This window comes from Carettochelys insculpta, chromosome 4 (genome assembly GCF_033958435.1).
Source record: "Carettochelys insculpta isolate YL-2023 chromosome 4, ASM3395843v1, whole genome shotgun sequence".
Lineage (NCBI taxonomy): Eukaryota > Metazoa > Chordata > Testudines > Carettochelyidae > Carettochelys > Carettochelys insculpta.
In genome coordinates, this window is record NC_134140.1 from 58,623,014 (window position 1) to 58,641,832 (window position 18,819).

At 39.2% G+C, this 18,819-nt stretch overlaps 1 protein-coding gene across 3 annotated transcripts in view; it reads left to right on the forward strand.

Annotated features, from left to right (window-relative positions):
* PDLIM3 (PDZ and LIM domain 3) overlaps positions 1-14,562 on the forward strand; it is a 35,461-nt gene extending 20,899 nt beyond the window's left edge. For 2 of the 3 annotated variants that reach the window (XM_074992930.1, XM_074992931.1), the window contains exons 5-7: positions 11,210-11,340; positions 12,683-12,794; positions 14,003-14,562. In XM_074992930.1, the coding sequence (XP_074849031.1) occupies positions 11,210-11,340; positions 12,683-12,794; positions 14,003-14,192 (433 nt within the window). In that variant the 3' untranslated portion in view covers positions 14,193-14,562. Of the gene's footprint in view, positions 1-6,011; positions 6,276-11,209; positions 11,341-12,682; positions 12,795-14,002 lie in introns of all 3 variants that reach the window. The other variant, XM_074992929.1, reaches the window with a different exon arrangement.
* Positions 14,563-18,819: the final 4,257 nt, after the last annotated feature.

The following is an 18,819-nucleotide window of genomic DNA, read 5'->3' on the forward strand; positions in this document are numbered from 1 at the left end:
CCAAACACCATTCAGGATACTTTGAGTAATTTTATTGCATGCAGTTGTGATATTTTCTATAGCCATCTTGACATTGTAGTTCTTCCACAACTGCTTAATTGTTGGTTTGCCTTCTACGTCCGATGCAGATACAAGATACTTCATCACCAGTTGCAGATAGTAAGCTTTAAATGTAGCAATGACGCCTTGATCCAGTGGCTGAAGGATGGAAATCGTATTTGGGGGCAAAAAAAAAACCAAACACTCAAATGTTATCCCCATAGTCTTTGACATTGTTAGGGTGACCAGGAGTACTATCAAGGATCAACAGACATTTAGTATCCAGATTATTTTCATCATACTATTTAGAAATGAATGATGAACGGTAGCTTGTTACGTAATCAGCAAGAACCTGCTTTGTCACTCATGCCTTTTGATTAGAATGCCAGACCACAGGTAATGATGCTTTCAGCCTTTGAACATCCTCAGATTTTCCAAATGGCAAACAGGGAGTGGCTTCAGTTTCATGTGTCCTTCCAAATTTCCACCAAGAAGTAATGTCAGTTGATCCTTTGAGGCCTTGAAAGCTGTGGTTTTTATTTTATCCGTTTGTAACGCCAACAGACCTGGATTGCCACCACCATGGATAGAACCTGTGAACATTGGGTCTAAAGTCCTGCACTCTACCACATGAGCTAAAGGCCAGCTGGCTTTCAGCCGAGGCTGTAGAACAAAGATTTCACTCACCCCAGATGAGGTCTCAGTGCCTCTGGGTATTACATGTTGAAATGAAGGTTTGGGAAGGCATTCTCTTCCAGAAACGCCCCATTGTGTCAACATTAAAAATTTGTTTTGGACAATACCCTTCTTCATCAATTATTCATTGTCATGCGGCTGGGAAAATATTAGTCACCTGAATATCAGCAGATGCTGCTTTGCCTGTAACACAGACTATGATAACGTGAGCAAACTTTACAGCACTCAAACCAACAGTGACTTGCTTTGAACATTACTTCAGCAGCCCCAACTTGCCTCTCCTCCTCAGCTTTCCTCTTCAGGTCCTCCAAAAAAAATCAGACAGGGCTTTCTCCCTTATGATGAGGAAGCTGAAAGGCATGTTGCATTCATTATGGTTGTTGATCCAATATATTAAAAGTCTTTTAAGTTTACACATTATTGCATCCCTGGCCTTTGTTATTCAGTGCAACTTTTAGCTCCATCGACATACATTTCTGCCATTTCTTTTATCTTTTCTTTCTGAACAAAGATCACACGCACTGTTGACACCGCCAAGTTATTTGCCAAACATATGTCTTTTGATTGCTGGCCCTCTTCAATTCTTTCAATAACGTGAAGATTGGTAGCCACAGACATTGTTTTCCCTGGTTTCTTGGCCCTAGTGACAGCTCCTGAAGAAAATTTTTCATGTCTAGGACCCATGATGATGCCAAATAACAAAGATATTTGAATATTAACATCACTCCCAGTCAAGAGGAGACGAACACAACAAAACACATGAACCAATTGGGAAGAGTTGGGTGGCTGAGAGAAATGAGTCAGCCTTGCACTGCATACCGCTGTATTCTTCTGCATTCGTTACTTACGAAGCAGATGCTCAGATGAAAGTTGGTTCTTCTTTGTAGTGAAAATATGTTCATAAATTGACATTGTTGTAGTGAAAATTCATAAATCGAAAGTTTGTAAATCGAGGGATAGGTGTAGTGCCCGCTATCATATTACTTTATCACAATAGAGGAGAAGTATCCTTCTGAAATCAAAGGCAAGCTCTATGGCTACATAGGCTATGAGGCCTTATAGGCTTCAGTGGACGAATTTCTATGGATGCTGCTTTCCAGTACATAGGCTTTGTTATTACCAGTGGCTTCAGTTTTGCACCTTATTTTCAAAGTAAAAAAAGTTTGTGTTGTTTCCAGCAACTTAAATCTGACAGAATAGTCTGAAAAGTCAATGCAGTTGGCATGAACCTCATTGATATCATATTTATGTTGGGCAGACACATTGGCTGGGTCTACACTACAGAGTTTTGTCGACAGAAAGGGCCTTCTGTCTACATAACTCAGGGAGCGTCCACACACTTAAAGCATTCTGGTGACAAAGTCTCAACAGAACTCTGCATTTTCCTCGACAGTATTATCCCTCAAAAATTTGAGGCGTAACAATCTCTGGACAGAGTACTGTCGACAAAAGTACAGTGTAGCCACCTCTGTTGACAGAGAGGGCTTCCAGTTGCAGGGCAGCCCTCTTTGCAGAGCTGCCATTCCACTTCCTGGCACCAGAGGGCAGAGTAGTCTGGCTGTTCTCTGCTGACGGAGCAAGTTGTGTGTAGATGCAATCTGTTGACAGAGGTTCTGTCGAGATTACCCTGTCAACAGTAACTGCTGCCGACAGATGCTTCTAGTGTAGACACAGCCACACAGTATACCAAATTTTGTGAACTGTCCAGTTAGTGAACCTGTACACTAAAAAAGATTAATGGTACTGTTCATTTGTTTACACAAATGAAATTTAGTTTTAATTATGTATATTCTTTGTTCCTATTATTTCTACATGTATCTTACAGACACATAGGAATGATAAGATCATACCCTAAAAAGTTTACAATCTTAGAGAGAGGACAGCAAATTATGATCTGGTGGATAGCAAAGGGCAGCTCATTGTTGCAATGCCCTCTGGAGTGCCCCAGACATGAGATTCGGCAAAGGGAGTCTGTCTCTCTCCCTCATTTTTCCCAAAGTTGTAGAGAAGAAGTAAATTACAGTAGGTCTAGATCTCTTTTTGTGTTTGCTTCCCAATGGGCCAGCCTAACTGCAGGCTGCAGTCCACCCCCTGCATGCCTACTCCACCCTTTCCCACTAACCCGCAAGGGGGAGGAGAACCAGCTCTGCTCAATGGAGCCTGCTGCTCCCTTTCAAAAGAAGTGCCATACAGAGCACTGGCACAGAGGATTCAAAGTGTATCTTATGTCACCCTACTCCCTTATACTGGCAAAAAGGACAGGTCATAATCTCTTTTAAATATATGTGTAATCGCACTACGGCATTCTATTATCATCTCTCTGCAGAGAAGTGAGGTGAAAATGTTTTTTGTGTGGTAATGTTTTGACTTGTATACCAGCATGATGTGAATTTACAAGGTTCAACTATATTAATATCACTTCTCATTATTTGAATGTTGGGACTGTATAAAATGTCATATAGTTTTGTGCTTATTCTTTTTTACAGTAAGCACTCATTCTATATAATCTTGACTATTTAGGATTGTTTCATAATGTATGTTCTGAAAATTATTTTTAATCAAGCAATGCTTTGTTAAAAGGTACTTGTAATTTTCAGAGAAAATATTTAAATAAACTCCTATTTTCCAGGACTGCAGAAGGGAAATGAGCTGCAAAAATTAATATAAGAAACGTTGTGAGTTTCATAAGTTAATATTTGTCGAGTGCTTTGACAACAGAAAGTTCTGTGTACTTCAAATGGCAAATATTATTTATTAGCCTTAGATGAATGATGCTTTGCAGTTGCAAAGTAGTGGCAATAGTATTGGTTGGGAGTCAGTTTTTTACCCTCTGGACTGAGCAAATATGTAAAGAAAATTCTGCTTATTTGTTACCTAAAGTCACATTTGCCAAAAGAGAAAATGTAATTTATCATGTTGGAAATTCTCAAAGCAACAGATGGGGATTGCATCCCAAAACAGGTTAGTTATATTCTTATTATGCTTTGTAGAACACAGTAAAAGCACCATCTTAGTTGCAAATCTCTCTTCAGAACATAAGGCAAACTCCTACAGTCGTCTCTCAATAGGGGCTTGTCTACACTAGCTCCCTACTTCAAAGGGAGCATGGTAAGTAGGGTGTTGAGAGTTTATTAACGAAGTGCTGCGGTGCATATGCAGCACTTCATTAAGCAAATTCCCCCCAGTGGCAACTTCGAAGTGTTAAACTTTGAAGTGCTGGCTCATCCCAGACCGGAGACACAATTTTGAGGAGTAAAGGGACTTTGAAGTTACCCAGGCACTTCAAAGTACCAGCAGGTGAGCCACGGCTAGACACGAGCTGGCACTTCGAAGTTTAACACTTCAAAGTTGCCACAGGGTGAGAATTTGCTTAATGAAGTGCTGCATATGCACTGCAGCACTTCATTAATAAACTCTCAACACCCTACTTACCATGCGCCCTTCGAAGTAGGGAGCTAACGTAGACAAGCCCTAGGAGTTCTATTAAAATAAGGGCTAAATATGAACTGCAGGATTTGGCTAATAAATTCAATTTTAGGCAAAATTATAGACTTCATGCTAACAAAACTAATTGGCAGATGCATGAAATCTTAACACTTACTTACTATTGCCTCTCTTTGTTACTGGTAGCAATAGATATGCTTCTTTTGGCCTTTCTCAATGTTTTCCATTTATTGGATCTCATCATTAAGCATTCTCACTCCGCTGCAGGATCCAAATCATCTAAAGTATGGCCCTGATTTTCATCAGCACTGGCATGCATATCTGTGAATGTTCTCCTCTATGGGCTTTTGATTGGGGCATGCAGGGACTGCATAATTACTTGGGAACTTTCCTTTTACCAGCCTTTGAGGCTCAGGAATGTATCTCAGAACTTTCAGAATGTGATCCTGCACAAATTCCACTTGAGAACTACAGGAAAATAATTTTGGGTCATTGTGGTCCCACTCCATGGCAGGGTTATGAAATGTAGCCTTGTACTGTATCTCCAAACTGAGAACAATCTAAAATTTTCCCTGTTTTCTTCAGAAGTCAGCTAAGGAAGTATCTACAAGTATACAAGTATGTGGACTGAAGAAAGCAGATTGAATCATAATCCTTCCCAAAATCTTGATAACCATACATATGCGACTATGGCCCTGGGAAGGAAATTATCTCCGATGGCTGTGCAAGGCCAGGAATATGCACTATTCCTGGAAAAACTGTCTTCTGTAAAAAGAAACCCTCTGTGGCACACTGGAGCTGAACAGGGCCTTAAGTGCTATGAGAAGAGTGGTAAAACCAGTGATACTGAAAAGAGACATTTTGATACAATACTCACTACATTTCCTGGCTAATGGTTTTCCAGAGGTTTTACCCATATTAATGTCAAGTTGGTTTAGAGCATCTCTAAAACCGGAGTTTTAGGTCAACATACTTTTTTTTTTTTTTTTAAGAATTATAAGGTCAAATTCAAAAATAAAATGACCAAGATTTATTCCATATTCTTTTGACAATCTAGTCTCTTCCTGGGAAAGGCCATTTTACCTTCTGCTTGGAACTGTAATTTTGAGAACAGCAAAAAATATGTCCAGTTTTTTTAACATTTTTAACTTTTTGAAATTTTCAACAAAATACATTAGAATTGCAGTAAATACATTTATATTTGAACTAATTTGAAAGGTGTAATACTTCTTTTAGAGTAGTGTTAAAGAAAATGTAAAAAGTCTCACATACATTATTCTAAGTTTTCTTCGTGCAAAACCCTTTCAAGAGAGGAAATGTAATGTCCTGTTTAGGGGACAGACTAAAATGAAGAGTTTGACTTCTAATTTCTGGCCCTGACCAGGTGATCTTGTGCAAGTCACTTAACCTCTTAATGCCTCTGCTTCCTATTGTGGGACTTAAGGAATGCTTACGTAGTTCAGAGGGGATATAATGAGTCTTCATTAAACCTCTGGAAAAGGCACAATGTTAACAGTAAGAAGCAATATTATTTTCCAAGTACTTTTACCTTTCAGACAGTTATATTTACTGTTAACAACAGAGAAAAATATATTTAGACCCTGGGCTTTCACAGATTTAGATTTTTTGAACTGATTGTTCTTGGGTTTTGTTTATAGGTGGGTTTTTTGGGGAAAGCAAGTGGGAATTAAGGAAGTAAAGTTAACCAGATTAAACATACTTTTACTTTTCTATACTTGATAGATCTCATCCTTTCTTTATAGTCATGCTAACATCTCTACACTTGTTTATTCTGTCTTGCACACCTTTCTTTAAACTGGCTATTAACACAGTGGAGGCAGTACTCCTTCCGGTATTGATGGTGGCAGTGGACGTAGTACCCCCTCTTCTGTCAGTACTCTTAGTACTATTTGCCCTACTGATTTGAAAGCTGCATCTAAGATGGCCCCTAACATTCCCTTGGAAATGGAACTTCCGGGTGTCAAGATTGTACATGCTCAGTTTAATACACCTCTGCAGATGTACTCAGATGACAATATAATGGAAACCCTGCAGGGCCAAGTTTCTACAGCTCTGGGGGAAAATCCCCCAATGAGGTAATGAGAGCTAGCATGTGCACTGAATATATTTGCTAAAGCATTAACATCAATTTTCTTACAGTTTCTAAATTATATTTCAAAAGGTAGCTAACCAGCAACTAAAGATTTTGAAGCTTATAGTATTTTGAAGCTGCAGGTTGTAACTGCTTTAGAGCCCCACACCCACTCCCGCCACCTGGGAAGCTGCAAGCTGGACTGCTCCAGCCCTCCCCCACCCTGCCCTACCTCTGGAGCTGTGGGCTAGGGCTTCAGGCCCCACTCTATCTCCTCTTCCCTGCTGGAGCTATTTCAGCCCTCCCCCATCGGTCCCCCACCCCACCCCCGAGTCCCATCAACGCTTCCCATCCCACCCACAGGCATGCAATGAGCATATCTTTGCAACTGTTTCTTCTTCCCAAGGTGAAGCAGCTTTAGCACTAATAATTTGTGATTTACATTCCTTTATCCTTCATTTTGCACTCTAACAATGTAGCTTCTTTTTCCTGTGTTTTACTAACAGTATTTTAAGTTAAATCATTTACAGTGTGCATGGTATTCACATTTAAACTACAGGTTGAGCCTCTCAAATCTGGCACCTTCAAGAATTTGCTGGACCACAGGAGTCAGTATTGTCTAGCAGCATTACTAATGCTTCCACTGTTCACTGGGATCTTAGAAGGCATTTAGGGGTAAATTACAGCTAAATAACAGCACAGAACACTAAGATTCAGGACTGGTGGCTGTAAACAAACATCACAGGAAACTAGGCCACACACATGATAAGTGGTTGTCCAGATAACTAATATCATGCTGGATTTTGAATGTTGCCAAATGAGGGAGTACCGAACTAGAAAGGTTCAGCCTGTGTTGCAAACGTTTTCAGTCCCAGGGCTCAATAACAAACTTGAATGCAAGTACAGGTCATTCGGCAAGTTGCAGGAGCGGACCTTTACTTACTATAAAAATCATACTTACCCAAAAGTATATAGGCCAAGTTCATGATGATCTGATGGAAACAAATTTCATTCTTTAAGACCTTTATGGAGAAACAGTTCTGCCTACTGTGTGGATATTCATCATCAGTTACATTCTTTTTTAAAGAAAACTTGCTTTCTGCCTCCTGTGGAACTCTGGATGAAGTCTAAGGATTCAGATTTCACAGTTGGCAATGACCTCCCCAGTTTGGGAACTGACCCTGCACAGAGCCCTGAAATGTTTCAGTTGCTGAGAGTTACTTTTCTACATTAATTCACTTGGAAAAGATACCTTAAAGTGGTGCGCCTGGTAATGTTTTCTGTGGCAAGTAATTCTACGGTCATGATTTTTCTTGGGAACATGTTAAAAATAAGTAAATTTGGATGAGGAGTTAAAATCAACCCTTTGTAGGAATTTAAAAAGTTCATTGTTTTTAACGTGTATGAAAAGCTTTTCCTGTTATTTGTCGCAGTCTTTGTTCGATAGTTTAAATACAATGCATATGCCTTATCTACAGTACTTTCACCAAGAATTAAAGTACTATGCTGAGGAGGAAATATAGTCAGTGTAATATTTTAAAAATAGCTCAGAGAAATCTAGCTGGGGACTCATAGAAACGTAGAGCTGGAAAAGAACTTAAGAGGGCATCTAGTCCATGCCTGAGGAAGGCTAAGTGTACCAAGACCATCTCTGACAGGCATTTGTTTAATCTGTTCTTAAAAACTGTGACAGGAATTCTACAACCTCTGTTGGCAACCTGTTCCAATACCGACTATCCTTCGGTCAAAGTTTTCCCTAATATCTAACCTAAGCCTTCCTTGTTAAAGATAAAGCCCATCCACGGACATGAAGATTTATTGATCACAGCCGTCTTTATAAAAGCCCTTAACATATTGGAAGATGGTTATCAAGTCCTCCTTCCCCCTCGGTCTTCTAAAGACTTAACATACCCAGTTTTTTAATCTTTCCTTAGGTCAGGTTTTCTAAACCTTTTATAATTCCTATTACTCCCCATTGGAGCTAGCCAATTTGTCCATACCTTTCTTAAAAGTCTAGCACCCAAAATTAGACCCAATACTGCAAGTGAGGCATATTAGAATAATTACCTCCTGTGTCTTACATATGACACTCATGTAATACACTTCAGAAAAAACTTTTTTGCAACTGCATCCCATTGTTGCTTCAAATCCAATCTGTGACTCATTATAGACCCCACATTCTTTTCTGTGGTACTACTGCCTACCCAGTTATTCCCCATTTTGTATTTGTATGTATAATTTTGCCTTTGCCTTTCTTGAATTCCCTCTTTTTGATTTCAGACCAACTCTCCAACCTGTCAAGGTCATTTTGAATTCCAGTCCTGTCCTTCAAACTGATTGCAACCTCTCCCAGCTTAGCATCACCTGGAAATTTTATAAACCTACTCTCGTTACCTAACATTAACTAGCAATGGACGTGGGACAGACCTCTCCAGGACTCCACTGAATATGACCTCCCAATTTAGGATTACAGATGTTTAGGATATCCAACATGCAAACACAGGACAAGAGATTTTTAACCAGTCAGTCTATTTCTATTCCAGTTCATATTCTAACCCAAACCATAGTCTCAAAAAACCTAGGCAGTTGGACCCACACAAAGCCCAATCAAGCTCCTTGCAATCAGTGGGCATGTTACCATAAGCTTGGGAAAAGGAACAAGCCCATAATGAGAGGCTTTTAAAACATTTATCTCTGTAAAAATACACTAATATGCTTCATTAAAGTACATGACAGTGCTTCTACTCAGCTTCCTTAAAACTAAAAAATTTTAAAAAACACTTTCGTCTTCAGCCCAGTTTTTCACAATGCATCCAGGGTGTTTGTTCTTCAATATATTTGCACTCCTTATTAGTAACAATGCTTAGTAGAAGATAGTTAATACAAATTATAACTGATAAAATCCTGGCCCTACTAAAGTCAATTGGAATTTTGCCATTGACTTTAATGATGCCTGATTTTCAAACTGTGTGTTTACATTGTTAAGGCAGCCACTACCAAAGTAAGCAACAGGTCAGTTTTATTTAATTTTTATAAACCAAATTTTTCATTCAATAAAGCTTGGCTTTTAAACACTTGCTACTGTGGAACATTTGGTTGTGGGTTCCCCTCATCCCACAATGGCCATGTCTACACTAGCCCCAAACTTCGAAATGGCCACACAAATGGCCATTTCGAAGTTTACTAATGAAGTCCTGAAATGCATATTCAGCGCTTCATTAGCATGCGGGTGGCCGCGGCACTTCAAAATTGATGCGCCTCGTCGCCACGCGGCTCGTCCTGACGGGGCTCCTTTTCGAAAGGACCCCGCCTACTTCAAAGTCCCCTTATTCCCATGACCAGATGGGAATAAGGGGACTTCGAAGCAGGCAGGGTCCTTTCAAAAAGGAGCCCCGTCGGGATGAGCCGCATCAATTTCGAAGTGCCGCGGCCGCCCGCATGCTAATGAAGTGCTGAATATGCATTTCCGCGCTTCATTAGTAAACTTCAAAATGGCCATTTGCATGGCCATTTCGAAGTTTGGGGCTAGTGTAGACGTAGCCAATGAATGCAAGTTAAGATAACAGCCACTGTGATTTACTTGTATAACAACTCATATTAACAAAAGATTTGGTTGATGATGCCCTGCAGAAAGACAGGGCTGTTCAGTTTTCTGCTAATCTTTCTTAATCATGTGAATGATATAATATCTTAATGCTCCCTTTGAAGCTACGTGGCCTGACAATGGTATTCTGGAAATTAGGTCAAAGAGTTCATGGTGACTTGGCTGCAGATATATAAGGCTTCCACTTGTTTTGAGGGTAAAGACAAGTAATGGCCCATTTCCAATGCAGCTAAAGCCAGGAAAGCCACTGTAAAAATAACATCATAAGGTGCCATATTTATTCTCTTGCTAGACTTCTATACATATAATTTTTGTAAATCAAGAGATGACTTTTCAGAGCTCCCATCCCATAAACTCGACTTAGCATCTGAAAAATCAAGCTGTGTTCTACCTTTTCAGTTATGGATGTTAATATTTAACCAGATAACTGATAGACCTCTGAGCCTCACCCTAAACATATGAGGTTTACCAGTTACGGTTAACTGGTAGAGGCTGGAGCAGCCCAACACAGGCAGGAGATTACTCCCACCCTATGGGTGGGGTGGACCACGGGTGACGGGAATCCACTGGGCTGGAGTGGTTCCCCCCTGCCATGGACAGGAACCACTCCATCTGGAAGAATCAGGGCTGCTCTACACTGGCATCCTGCTTTAATTGATGAACTGGTTAAACCTACCATTTAACCAGTTAACCAATTAAGCAGGATTTTATATCCCTATTTGCAGCATCAGCAGTAATAAAACATTTTGCATTTTAAATGTAACTGACGCATGAGGCAGAACAGAGCAGTGAAAGAGCAGTAGTAGTAGTAGTAGTCATTGTCGTCATGTGAGTGACGGCATGTTTTAACAAATAATAGATATTATGACTAATAATCATACTTAGCACTTCTGTGAAATCTGGGTTACTCCTCCCTGATTGTATTTGCCCCACCAAGCTAACAGTAACCTAGTTTTATCTGAAAAGTGAGTAAATCAGACACAAAGACATTGTGACTGGACATGGTAACTAATCAGAAGGTGCTATTTCAACAGTCACTTTTCTGAGCTTAAACAAACTTTGATACTTATTTGTGATATGAGTACTTTGCTTATGACAATGCTGGGCAACAATATCATGAATGTTTATTTAAATTAACAAAGTTCTATCAGAACTGCACTACTCTACAAAGCATGCCAATTGGGGCCGGGGGAAAAATGTATAGACAATGATTCTGTCAACTGATTTTTATCATAACTATGTTTATTGAATCATATTCTTAGATCCCAATGCACTACTGCTTTAAAGTTATATTGGTTAACTCTTTACCTGTTCATCCTCTGTTCATGTTGCAGTGAACCAGTGCCAACCTCTGTACCTCAGTCTGATGTGTACAGGATGCTCCATGACAATCAGGAAGGGCCCAGTAACCCACGTCAATCTGGCTCATTTAAGATCCTCCAGGATATAGTCTCCGAGAATGCTGGTTAGCAGCAATTTACTCTACATATATCTGTTCACAGCACTTTTTATTTTTTGCATGTGTGGAAAGAGAAAAACCTGAAAAGAAGATATACAGGAATTACAGCTATAAAATTCAACTTCACATTTTACCTCTTTACTCCTTTTAATATGTGCTATTATAACTAACAAGTCTTAAGAGTCTTATTAATCCATCATATTTTTTCAGAATCTCATCAGGATTATAAGATGTATAAGATGTACAAAAATGTTTTGACTGACTGATAAAAACTTTACATGAGAAAAGTTTGAGGGTTGGATAAAAAATACCACTGAAACAGGAAGAGAATATTGGTCAACTCTTTCTAAACCAAGAAAAGAATGGGAAAGAATTTTAAGCTCTTTCTTCAGTTAAGATTCTGTTCTCTCTCTCCCCCCCACCCCCACGCACACTTCTAAATAAAAAACAAAAATGTCCTAAAAAATTGGTTGAAGAGAACAATACAGTTTGTACTTGCATTTTCCCATAACTATACTCTATTAAAATTACTGTAATTTGGTGAGATTTAACATTAAAAATGGGAAAGGCATATTATGCAATTCTGATAGTTTTACTATAGCTGTAATATATGGAAAGAGCAGCATTTAAATAAAATGAATCTAACATTAAAATTAACAGTGACAACACAAAATGCATGTATAAAGTCATAATATATTTTGCTTACATACTGATATAACTTTTTATTCATAATGTGTCATCGGCCTTTTAGAATGCATTTGAAGGTTAGATCTACAGATAAGTAGTTATCTTATCATAAGCTGTCATTAACACAAAACAACATTCGGAGGCCAATCCTGTTCCTGCTGAAGTTAATGCCAATATTCTCACTTTGATGATGCAAGATTTGACCCCTCAAAATTAAAAAGGTTACCACAAAGGAAAAGTTCCTTGGCTCATATAGAAAAAATGCTAACATTACTGAATTAAGGAACAAGCTTACAAATGATGCCTTCTTACCTTGAGATTTTGAGGATTCTGCAATGTCAGGCTTCCACAGAAATTCTGACAGTTTGAGGCTCCTTCTTTCAACCTGGATGGCCAGGAGCAGAAAATCATGGAAAAATGATAATGGAATTTATTACCACAATTATTAAGATCCATTATTAAACAGTAAGGTCCATTATTAAACAATAATGTTCATTATTACTTTCCTGCAGTTTTCCAGATTTGTCTGCAACAGATTTGTCTGCAACAGAATCACAATTTTTTGACAATCATCCTGTAATACAACTAAGACCTTACTTATAAATCAATATACTTATGCTTCTGTATTATACTAAGTAAAGGAGAATATTCTATTTCTCAGATGGACGTCCTGCTGGTACAAGGACTGTGAAAGCACCAGTAACAAAGATGCCTTCTGGTGCAGGAAGTGTACAAAAAGTGCCATTGTGTGACAAATGTGGGAATGGCATTGTGTAAGTTCTCTTTTTAATTTTGATAAAGTTATGGCTATAGTGTAAATCTCCTACACAAAATATAGGAGGATTTTCTAAGGGATTTTCTATTCATAGTTTTAGAATAATAAAAATAATATAGATGAATTGAAATACTTAAAATATAAACTGTCCAAATTCCAAAATCTTTAACATATCATAAACTTTTCCTGTACTTTCAGCTCACTTTTCACACACAGTAAATCCTTGAGATATGCACAATCAAGCTACACGTCTCAGGTTAATGCGACTGCCACCCTTCACAGGAGCAGGAAACCATGGCATCCCGCTTCTGTCAGTGGCGCCAGTGAGAGTCAGGCTGCCGTCCCTGACAGGAGCAGTTTCTTGGTCCCCAGAGTGGCGGGGAGCTGGGAACCAGGTGGCAGCCTGGCTCCCAGCTCCCCTCCACTTGCAGAGCCAGGAAACTGATCAGGGTAGCAGCACAGGGGAGCTGGGAAACAGGATACAGCCTGGTTCCCATTTCCCCTCTACTTGCACGAATATTTGAGTTATGCAGGGGTTGCAAGAATGCAATCCCCGCGTAACTTAAGGATTTTTTTTATTATTTATTATTCACTTGCTGAGGCATAAGTTCAAGTTTCTTGGTACCTCTTGCCCCACTCAGTTATTAATTGGTGTATACTGAAAAGAGCAGCTGTATAATTTGTACTGTTTCAGGCTGGGATTCTCAAAGCTGCCTAGTGGAGTAAGGTTCCCAATTCAATGGGATTCTGGCTCCTTCGAAATTCCACACTATAGATCTCAGTAATGTCAGTAATTCCAGGTATGGATACAAAGAATTGTGAACTCAGGTCTTGGAGACTAAGTTGAAGGAATTGTTACGTCAGTTTTTTTTCACTCTCTTATTGCTGGGCTACATTATACTCTCCGTATGATAGATGAATGCAGCAGTGTTCTTTGAAATCTTTATGGTCCAGTGAAGTACTACAACTTCCATATGGTAATTTATATTTATTCAGGAAAAAAATCTGATTAGAATCGACCTCCAGATTTAAAATATTTTCCTAGCACTTAGCAGAACATGCGCATAATTTTGCAGACACTACAAGAAAAAACCCATAAGATACAAAACAAATACTGTTTCTCTATGTCATATTGCAAAGTATTTCTGTTTTCCTTTAAATTCGTTCTCCTCTATTAATCTGTTTTTCTCTTATTTTCGTTAACAGTGGTACAGTGGTGAAGGCACGTGATAAGTACCGGCACCCAGAATGTTTTGTGTGCTCTGACTGCAGTACCAATCTCAAACAAAAGGGTTATTTCTTTGTGGAGGGACAATTGTACTGTGAAACTCATGCGCGAGCCCGCATGAGGCCACCAGAAGGATACGAAGCAGTTACTGTTTATCCGAAGTGTTAATTCTGTGCTAACGGACACACAGACATGCATGCACACAGAAAGATATTAGAAGCTTAGAGCAGCAATACCACTGATTAATCCAAAAGAGCAGTTTTTAAACATTTTCTTTTGGGGGTGGGAGTAATACCGAAGTTTCATTACAAGCAGTTACATATATACCAGTAACATTTTGCAAAGTAATTATATTTGAAGCTTCCAATGTAATTTAATGAAATGTAAGCCCATAACGTTTTCTATGACATACTGTACTTGATAAAAATAACTTTGAAATAGTTGAATGCTTGCATAGCAAACACAATACATACATCTGTGAAATCAAGGCATTTGTTTAAAACTTTTTACAAGATAAACTAAATGTTTGCAAATCTCATAGATTGGTAACTAGTTATAATACAGGAAACAATGGGTAGGAATAAATGGTCAGTTTTCAGAACAGAGAAAAGTTGCGTCCCCCTGGGGTCTGTTTTGGGACCAGTAGTATTCAACATATTTATAAATTATCTGGAAAAATGGATAAACAGCAAGATGGAAAATTTGCAGATGATACAAATCTGCTCAAGACAATTAAGTTCCAGGCAGACTTCAAAGAGCTACAAAGGGAATTCTCAAAACTGAGTGACTGGGCAACAAAATGACACATAATGTTTAATGTTGATAAATGCAAAGTCACACACTTGGGAAAACATAATCGCAACTATACACATAAAAGAGTGGGGGTCTACATTGATGTTACCATTCAAGAAAGAGATCTTGGAGTTGCTGTAGACAGTTCTCAGAAAACATCCACTCCGTGTGCAGTGGCAATTAAATGAACAAACAAACCAACCAACCAGAATATTTGGAATCATTAACAAAGGGATCAATGATAAGAAAAAGTATATCATATTGTTGTATATCATAGGGTGCGTCTACACTTGCATTCCTCTTTCAAAAGAGGTATGCAAATGAGGTCAATTGAAAATACAAATGAGGTATATATTTGCGTATTTGGTACCTCATTTGCATATTCTTATTTCAAAATCGCTTCTTTCGAAAGAAGAAAGCCAGTGTAGACGCTGCTCTTTCGAAAGTAAACCCATCTTTGAGGGAATCTTTCTTCCCATTAAATAAAGGGAAGAAGGATTCTTTCAAAGATGGGGTTTACTTTCGAAAGGGCAGCGTCTACACTGGCTTTCTTCTTTTGAAATAAGAAAATGCAAATGGAGTGCCAGTATGCAAATATACCTCATTTGCATTTTTATTTACCTCATTTGCATACCTATTTCAAAAAAGGAATGCAAGTGTAGACACACCCATACTGTCTCTATAGAAATCCATAGTACACCCACATCTTGAATACTGCATATAGAAGTGGTTACCTCATCTCAAAATAGATACATTGGAATTGGAAAAGGTTCAGAAAAGAGCAACAAAAATAATTAGGACAAGCAAAGTGGGACAAGCTGTGGCTGCCATATGAAGAGAAATAAATAAGACTGGGACATTTCAGTTTGGAAGCAAGATGACTAAGGTGGGATTGAATTGAGATCTGTAAAATCATGACTGGTGTGGAGAAAATAAAATATGGAAGGGCAATTTACTCCTCATAACACAAGAAACAGGGATCACTCAATGAAATTAATAGGCAGCAGGTTTAAAACAAACAATGCATTGTCAAGCTGTGGAACTCTTTATCAGAGGATGTTGAAGGCCAAGACTATAACAGGATTCAAAAAAGAGCACGAAAAACTTGTGGAGGATAGGTCCATCAATGGCTATTAGTCAGGGTGGACAGGGAGAGTGTCCCTAGCCTCTGTTAGCCAGAAGCTGAGAGTGAGCAACAGGGAAGGGCTGTCCTTCTGCATACGCAGCATATGCAGCTGTGTAGGGCATTGCTGGACCTAAATTTAGTGGTACCCTGTGCTGCATATGCCTAGGGATGGACACCTCTCTCCCCAGTGGTCTCAGCACAGAGGCTCCAGCTGCCCACAGTTCTACTCCCGGATCTTCCTACATGGGCTCAGCACCCTCTCCAGAAGCACAAGCATGTGCTAGAGGGACTCTGGAAGAGCAGGGGCTGGTTATGCAGCCAATGGCTGGACAGAAGTAATGGTTTTCCCTTCAAAGCACCACTCTTCTCCATCCAGCAGCAGCACAAGCCTTCCTCTCTTCCTCCCGTGCTGTGCTCACACTACTTTCCTGCTGTCCTGAAGCCGCCAATGAGCCTCCATCCCTGCCCTGATAAAGGTTACCAACTTGTCCAGATTGGATGAACAGAATGACATTGCAGCAAATGGCATCTGGCCTGTCCAGTTGAGTTGGCAACCTGTTTTCCCCCACACCTTTGGCTCCCACTGCACATCCCTGTGGAGCAAATCCTCCCACTGTGGGGGAGAGGGTTCTGGTGCCAGGCTGCGTAGAGTGCCAGCACACTTAGGTATGGAAAACAAGATACTTGGCAAGATGGACCTTTAAGCTGACACAATATGGCAATTCTTATGTTCTCAATGGTATGGATAGTTAACTGCTGTAAGAAGTTACCTAATGAAGTTGTAGAATTCCTGTCAATGAGAGTTTCTATGAGCATATTAGGCAGATACCTTTTCAGAAATGGTCTATGTATTCTAAATCTTGTCTCAGCATTCAGGCATGTCCTTTCAAAGTATCCTCCTGCTCTGCATTTCAGAGATTGTTTCTACTGTTCTGTGTAATCTGGAGCAAGATTAGTTTTCTACCACTGTAGGTTTGTACACTGAGAGGGGAAAAAGTAAAATCAAACTTTTAACTACAACCAAAAATCCTCCATCTTTGTGGGAAGAGGAGAGGGTGGGAACACGAGGGAGCATTTCAAAGCAGTGGGTCAGCAACTCACTTTTCCTTAGCTTCCCAAACATACTGGCATGAAAAATTGGAAAAAAGAACAGGTAAATACATATGAAAGATGTCAGGTTGAAGCACACGACCTCATGCCAAAACATTTTGGGGAAGTTCCGTGGCATTGCATCATGATATGATGGTACTCTGAAAGAAGGCCACAGTCTGCAAGTGACATTAACAAATCTGACAGGTGATCTTACCTAATAATGAGTGTCACCACTCAATGTCCAAGACTTAAGAGCAATGAAAATAAGAGAAAACAGGCATGGGAAGGGTTTGAAACAAGGGTTTCCACTGCACACTGAATTTAAGACTCTAGATTGGAACACAAAAGACTGGAGAAAAGACTGGAGAAAAAACTGGAGTTCTGCCCTGCAGTCTCTACACAGATATATTTAATATTTAAGGAGAAGATACAGCAGCTCTCTCCAGAAAAACACAAATACTATTTTTTTTCTCAATGTCAATGGTTCCTGGCATATTTTCCTTACAAAATGAATAGTTCAAAAGTGAAGACCTTTATCCACTCGCTTAAAAATGGTGTAACTAGTGGTCATGGTAGTTTAAGGCTACCATGCCACAAATGTCAACTATGCACAAATGCCTTTTTAAAGCGAAGAGCCTGGTATAGCCATAAGCCTTTATTTTTGGATGGAGAGTAAGATGCTAATTCTAGATTTGATTTTTTTTTATCTAGACTCTTCCAAAGACATTTCCCAGTCAGCTATTTAAGTTTCTTTCATGATGTTAAGGGACACCCATTATTTGAAATCTAAAACGTTTCAACATAATCTGGTAATCATTCCAGCTTCCTGTTAAATGTTCATCTTTACATTCACATTTTTTCACATTCGAAAACATTATTTTTCTTTCGCTTGTAAATCTGTAAAAACACACAAAAAGGGTAAGGGTGACGTGGAACGTGATAATTACTATACACAAAGTACTGTCACATCCTTTATGTTATATACTTTCTTCCACCCTGTGACCTTCTTCCCTTTTCAGCAGTTTCTTACAGATCTTCGGTTTCTTTCAAAATTATTTTGCTATTAAAAATGTTCAGCAGGAGCCTGAATTAACCTTTCTTAAGAATCTTGTATGAACTCAGCTGCCTACAAGAAACTGATATTAAACAGAGTAGAACAGGCTATGGAAAAGTGGGTTGAGACAGCCGTATCAAAGGCAGAAAATAATGAAAAAATTGACAACTCCTGTGTGCCAACAGAGTCAAGCCAAAGAGAGGTTTCTGAATTATGACAGATAGCCCAATCATGGCCTAGCATTCATGACCAGGCAACAGAGAAATGCACTACAAAGCAACCCATTACTTTCATGAATGGTGTGCCCACAATGTATATATCAACTCTGGGAAAGAGCTATGATACTCCCTCACCTATGCAAAAGGGAAGAAATCAGGGAAGTCTTTGCTTTTTTGTGTCACCATGCTGGCCAGTGGAGTTGCAACAGCACTCCAGGAGATGTATGATGCATGAAGATCTGGCACAGGATACATCCCACTTGAAGCAGGAGGAAACCCCCAGAGCCAGCCTCTTCCAAGAGCAGTGCAACAACCCACTCTTTTCTGTTCAAAGCTTAGCACAAAGCTATAACAAAACCCATATACGTTTTTCAAGTCCTTTTGAGCCGAGGGACATTTATATAATTCCTACACCTTCTTCATACTCACTTCTGGTTTTCAAATTATGATATATTTTTAATATGAATGTCTGCTTTTTTCTGATATTACAATTTCTCAAAAGTAAATTCACAT